This window comes from Mobula birostris, chromosome 22 (genome assembly GCF_030028105.1).
Source record: "Mobula birostris isolate sMobBir1 chromosome 22, sMobBir1.hap1, whole genome shotgun sequence".
Lineage (NCBI taxonomy): Eukaryota > Metazoa > Chordata > Chondrichthyes > Myliobatiformes > Myliobatidae > Mobula > Mobula birostris.
Window position 1 is genome coordinate 64,509,705 of NC_092391.1, and position 6,385 is coordinate 64,516,089.

General features: G+C 45.7%; 1 protein-coding gene across 1 annotated transcript; it reads right to left on the bottom strand.

The window, feature by feature from the left end:
- Nucleotides 1–2,393: 2,393 nt before the first annotated feature.
- On the bottom strand, nucleotides 2,394–4,010 carry LOC140186249 (uncharacterized). Its single transcript, XM_072240284.1, has one exon. It carries the CDS (start codon nucleotides 3,925–3,927, stop codon nucleotides 2,557–2,559), a length of 1,371 nt encoding a protein of 456 aa, XP_072096385.1. The 5' UTR covers nucleotides 3,928–4,010; the 3' UTR covers nucleotides 2,394–2,556.
- Nucleotides 4,011–6,385: the final 2,375 nt, after the last annotated feature.

Sequence of the window (6,385 nt, forward strand, 5' to 3'; positions counted from 1 at the left end):
ATGGGAGAAGGCTATTGTTTTGGCCAGCTCTGCTGATAAGGTCTCTCCCTTAATCCCGAACAAAGCGACCCTTTAGGAGAGCTAATTAAACGGCTCGCACACGTGTGTTTGATTGTCCTGAGGTGATGCAAAAACTGGGACGTTGGGTGGTGTTTGTCAGGCGAGGTCAGCCAAGTGAGCAACACCCCTATAGAATGAGTAATTCAGTGACGAAAGGGCTAAAGAACACAGAAGTGTATATTGGCGATGTAATACGGCTGTCTGAAGCCAGCTTGATAGTGAACCTTGAAAAAAATGAGTTCGGCCACGTGAAGGTCACTTATCTGGGAATTGTGGTAACACAGGGGCAACTGGCAGCGATGCAAGCTAAGGTGTGGGCTATCTCTGACATCCCAACCCCGACAGACAAGAGGGCCCTCAGAAGGCTCTTGGAGATGGTGGGGTACTGTAGGAAGTTTTGCAATAACTTTGCGGGTACTACCCCTCCCCCTCCTACTAAGCCCTTGCGAAAGAAAACTAAGTCGGGATGGGACGACCCTTGTTATCGTGGTCCGGGACGAAACCCAATGAGAGGTTACACTGATCACAATTCATTAGTGTTTTCGGCCACTATGAAGTTTGCTAAGTTGGAGCCTGGTTTAGAGGATTATTAAAATAACACATATAAAAGGAACGGAAAGTGTGATTGCTGACTGTCTGTCCAGGTGTTGACAACTTAAAATTCTCTGTATTAGCCAAATAGCTGATGAAGATGTATATTTGTGTGTATCTAATAATGTATTCATGCTTATAATTTTTACCCCGGTAAAAATCCTTAAAGGAGAGGGGTGTGACGAAAGAGGGTTACAAAAGTACACATAGACTAAGATGTTAACTGTCCTGTGCTAGCACCAGTGGGATCAACAGTTGATCTGCCACCTGTCTTCAGGACAGAGAGATAAGTAAGACAATGGAGCAGTATTTGGAAATGTTAATGAAGAGACAAGAGAGTTTAACGGAAGGAGACACCGGTCTGAGTATTGTCAAGACTGGCTCCTTTTGAACCCTGAACTGTTTGAAGTGTGATGGACAGGCGATACCCCAGCAAGGGGATAAAAAGGGGCAGGTTGGTTAAGACACGACACATGACTCCACGAGGTAATGAGACCCTGAAAGCGGTGTGCCCCCCCCCCACTAGTTGGTGGGAGTTGTTGGAGGTCTGGTCGTGGGACCAGCCATAGAGGCACAGGGTAGAAAGGTACAGATCGGCGGGAACCTGGTGTGTGTGTCCGCCCTTGCCTGGGTGCTGGGTTCACCGCAGAAGAACGATCGTATCTGGAACGGAGGGATCACAGTCGGTGACCTCAGAAGATATTACCAAGGACTTGCCCGAAAGCTAACTGCGAGGAATATCGAAGGTCTGTGTGGAATCCATTTTGAATATTCATTCGCTTTCGCTCTCTCTCCTTTTCCCCGTCCAGCGGCACAACAGTGATTACTGCGAACTGAACTGAACTCAATTGAACTGAACTTTGCATCACTTGAAACTGGTCATTTACCCCTAGACTGCGATAGAGCTTGATTGATCCTATTATCCTAGTTCTGTGTACATGTGTGTTTACTCATTGCCAACCTGTTGCATTTAAATCATTACTATTAGAGTACTGTGTTGCTTATTTCTTTAGTAAAACTTTCTTAGTTCCAGTAATCCAGACTCCAACTCAGTGGTCCATTTCTGCTGGTTTGGCAACCCAGTTACGGGGTACGTAACACTTGGAAGAACAGCTGTCATTTGTACATCATGGAGACAAATGGACATCAAAGGACATGAGAGCAGACCAAGACAAGAGAAAGATGCCATTGAAGGAGTGACAAGCAAACACTTTCTAATAACTAACTAAAACTAAGATATAATTAGTTGCTTTTTATCAGTTTAAATGCAAATAAAGGGCTTAAATCACATGTAGTTTTGTTGTTTATCACTCCCTATAAGAATGTACATGATAAGCATTCTATGTATGCAATTAAGGATTAGAAGCTGCACAAACTTTCATTTAGCCAATATCCATATAAAGTTGACTATTCTGAGCAGAGCTTTCAGAGCAGTTCGGTGACAGAGGCTGTACTGTTGCCCCTGTGCACATGGAAATAAAATTCAAAGGAAAAGCAAGTTGTCAGAGACCACTGATCAGTAACATCACTTCTTATCTAGATTGCTGATCATTCAGAACCTGTCACTACAGGGGCAGCTGGAGGTGAACAGCAGGGATGGATTTAAGGGGAAGCTCAGTGAACATAGATACAGAAAAGTACACTGACTGGGAGCAGGGGGCAGAATGGCCTCTCTACTATACACACACTGCACTACGAAGTCAATAAGGACCAAATGTACAGGAATTAAAATAGAACTCATTTATTTCTGATAAATCCACAATATTAAATGTTGAGATTTGTCTCCTTACAGCCAGCCACAAAACTAAAACCCCAATAAAACCTGTAAAAAGACGTTCAAAAACCCAATGTGCAAAGAAACAAAAACAATTGTGGAGACAACTTTCAGAACTGAAGTTCACAACGTCAGGCATCACTATAGCCGAATAGCCTCTCCCCAGTGTGAACTGATTGGTGTTTCTGTAGGCAGTATGACTGAGTGAATCCCTGCCCACAATCCGAGCAGGTAAATGGTCTCTCCCCAGTGTGAACTCGCTGATGTACCTTCAGTTGAGGTGACTGAGTAAATCCCTTTCCACAGTCTAAGCAGATGAAAGGCCTTTTCCCAGTGTGAACTAACTGGTGTCTCTGTAGGTGGGATAACTGAGTGAATCCCTGCCCACAGTCTGAGCAGGTAAATGGCCTCTCCCCAGTGTGAGATCGTTGGTGTACCTTCAGTTGAGCTGACCGAGTGAATCCCTTCCCACAGTCTAAGCAGGTGAATGGCTTCTCCCCAGTTTGAACTCGCTGGTGTGTCAGCAGGTGGGATAACTGAGTGAATCCCTTCCCACAGTCCAAACATGTGAATGGTTTCTTCTCAGAGTGAACTGACTGGTGTCTCTGTAGGTGGGATGAGTGAGTGAATCCCTTCCCACAATCTGAGCAGTTGAATGGTCTCTCTCCTGTGTGGACTCGCTGGTGTGCCTGTAAGTGGGATAATTGAGTGAATCCTTTCCCACATTCAGAGCAGGTGAACGGCCTCTCCCCAGTGTGAACTCGCTGATGTACCTTCAGTTGAGAGGACCGAGTGAATCCCTTTCCACAATCCGAGCAGGTGAACAGTCCCTCTCCAGTGTGAACTGACTGGTGTGCCAATAGGTCAGATGACTGAGTGAATCCCTTTCCACAATCTGAGCAGGTGAATGGCCTCTCCCCAGTGTGAAGTGACTGGTGTGTCTGTAAGTGAGATGATTGAGTGAATCCCTTCCCACAATCGGAGCAGGTGAATGGCCTCTCCCCAGTGTGGATTCGTTGATGTCGCTGCAGATGGGATGAGTGAGCGAATCCCTTCCCACAGTCTGAGCAAACGAATGGCCTCTCCCCTGTGTGGACTCGCTGGTGTATATGTAGGTGAGATAACAGAGTGAATCCCTTCCCACAATCTGAGCAGGTAAATGGCCTCTCCCCAGTGTGAACTGATTGGTGTGTCTGTAAGTGGGATGACTGAAGGAATCCTTTCCCACAATCTGAGCAGGTGAACGGTCTCTGCCCAGTATGAACTCGCTGATGTACCTTTAGTTCAGATGACTGAGTGAATCCCTTCCCACATTCTGAGCAGGTGAAAGGCCTCGTCCCAGTGTGAATGTGCTGGTGCCTCTGTAGGTGGGATGACTGAGTGAATCCCTTCCCACAGTCTGAGCAGGTGAATGGTCTCTCCCCAGTATGAACTCGCTTGTGTCTCTCTAAGCTGGATGAATGAGTGAATTGCTTCCCACAGTCTGAGCAGTGGAACAACATCTCCCGTGTCTGAACTGACTGGTATGCCAACAGGCTAGATAACCGAGTGAACCCCTTCCCACAGTATGAATAGGTAAACGACCTCTCCCCAGTGTGAACAGTCTGTATGTGGGATGAGTGAGTTTGTAGACTTTGAGCAGGTGATTGGTCTCTCACCGGTGTGAATTTTCTACCGTCTTGCCAGTTTGGATATCAGAATGAATCACTTTCCAAATTCAGAACAGGTGAACCATCTCACTATGGAGTAAACTTGCTGATATATCTCAGGCTGGATGACTGAATAGATCCTCTTTGACACACAGGGCTCAGTGTGAACTCACCGGTGTGTCCACAGGTCAGCCAATGAGTGAATACTGTCCCACAATGGTTATCAATTCTCTAGCAATGCATTAAGTCAGATGTAAGACATGGTGAACCTCTCATACAATCACTGCAGTTGAAGAACTGATCTCTAGTGAACAACTGCTGGTGTGTTCTCAGCACCTGGTTCCTGTCGATTTCATTGAGTTCCAACAGTAAACCATTTCAGACAAAAAACACATTTCCAGCTGAGATGAGATTTTTTTTATCTCCAACGATCAATAACAGAAATATTGGAGTTCCAAAGGGAATATATGGTCACTCTTTACGTATCCGGAGAGAGACAGGAAAACTGACTTGCTGCTGCGTTTGAGATCCCCGTGCACAAATTCTTTTTAATTTCTAACCTGTAAAGAGATTTACAAAAATAAGTGAAAGTCAGCATTTCAGATGAGATAATGTTGGTCTGTATGGTGAGCTCTGAAATCAGTTACAGCGAGGTTCAGTATCAGCTAACTGGGCATTGTTTTGTTCCGAGTTCGTAATGCTTGGATTTAGATAGCTGGAGCGGGAAAGTGTCTGTGAGATCTGTCCGCTGCCAGCACCTCTAATCCAGCCCTATGCCCTGCCAGGGAAAGCGTTGGTAGTGTCACCCATGGCCGCCTCTTAATCCAGAACCCCCCACGATCGAGACAGGTCCCAGGGAAGCGCATGCGCCGTAGAAATGGCGCCGTACCTTCGCTCAGCGCGAAGCTCCCCAGAGCCCGGGTTCGGAACGTGGAACTGAAGGAGGCAGAGAAGGCCGGAAGTGACCCCGGCTGCGGGGCCACGGCGTGTCTGGGCTCACAGCAATTGTCCCTCAGACAAGTGCAGACGCCGGTACCGATGAAAACCCCACTCCTACCTGCAGCAGATCTTCCGGAGCCTTTCGCGAACTGAGCGCATGCGCGATATCCGGGGAAACTTCATCGACCCTGACGCCTGCGCATTTGATCGCCGGGTTACCGGCGGCGAATCCTGAAGCGTTGAGTTTTCTGGGTGAGTGAATTTCAAGTAAATGTTATTATCAAAGTATATATATCACCACATGAGATTCATCTTCTTCTGGGCATACTCAATAAATCTGTAGAATGGTAACTGTAGCAGGATCAATGCAAAATGAAACAGAACACAGACGACAATAAACTGTGCAAATGCAAATGTAAACCAGTTGCAATAAGTGAGGTAATGAAGTCATTAAAAGTGAGATCATTTAACTATATACACAAACATATATATATAAATGAAAGACAACTATAGAGATATGAGAGAGGAGTTGGTCAAAGTTGATTGGAAGGGAATGGGCAGAAAAGCAATGGCTGGAATTTCTGGGAGCAAATTGGAAAGTGCAGGGTAGATGCATCCGAAGAAGTATTCTGAAGGGAGGATTAGGCAACTATGGCTGACAAGGGAGTCATAGATAGCATGAAAGAAAAAGGGGGGGCACATAAGATTGCTAAAATTAGTGGGAAGTTAGAAGCAACTAATGCACAACAATGAGAGAAAGGATGAGATATAGGCCAGTCAATAATATAAAAGAAGGACATCAAAAGATTATTTTTTTCCACAACATGAGGAGTGGATATTGGACCGCTGGAAATGTCACTTTGTATCAATCTTCACTGGAAGACACCAGCGGTATGCCAGAAAATCGAGAGTGTTGGACAGGAGTGAGTGTAGTTGCTACTACTCGCAAGAAGGTGCTTGGGAAGCTGGAAGGTCTGAAGATTGATAAGTCACCTGAATCTGATAGACTACACTCAGAAGGAGGCAGCTGAAGAGATGGTGGAGCCATTACCAATGATCTTTCAAGAATCACTAGATTCTGGAATGGTTCTGGAGGGCTGGAAAATTGGAAATTTTACATCACTCTTTAAGAAGGAAGGGAGGCAAAAGAAAGGAAATTATATTACAGTTAGGTGGACTTTAGTGTTCGGGAATATGTTCGAGTCCATTATTAAGGAGAAGAATGATGAAGTTTCAGAGTAGGCATACCAGACGTGCGGGGGTGGTGTAACAGATTGTTCCAGAGTGAGTGGGGATGGGAGACGTTTGAGGATCCAGAGAATAGTTCCAGGACTGAAAGGGTTAAAGTATAAGGAACATGTCAGGGTTCTGG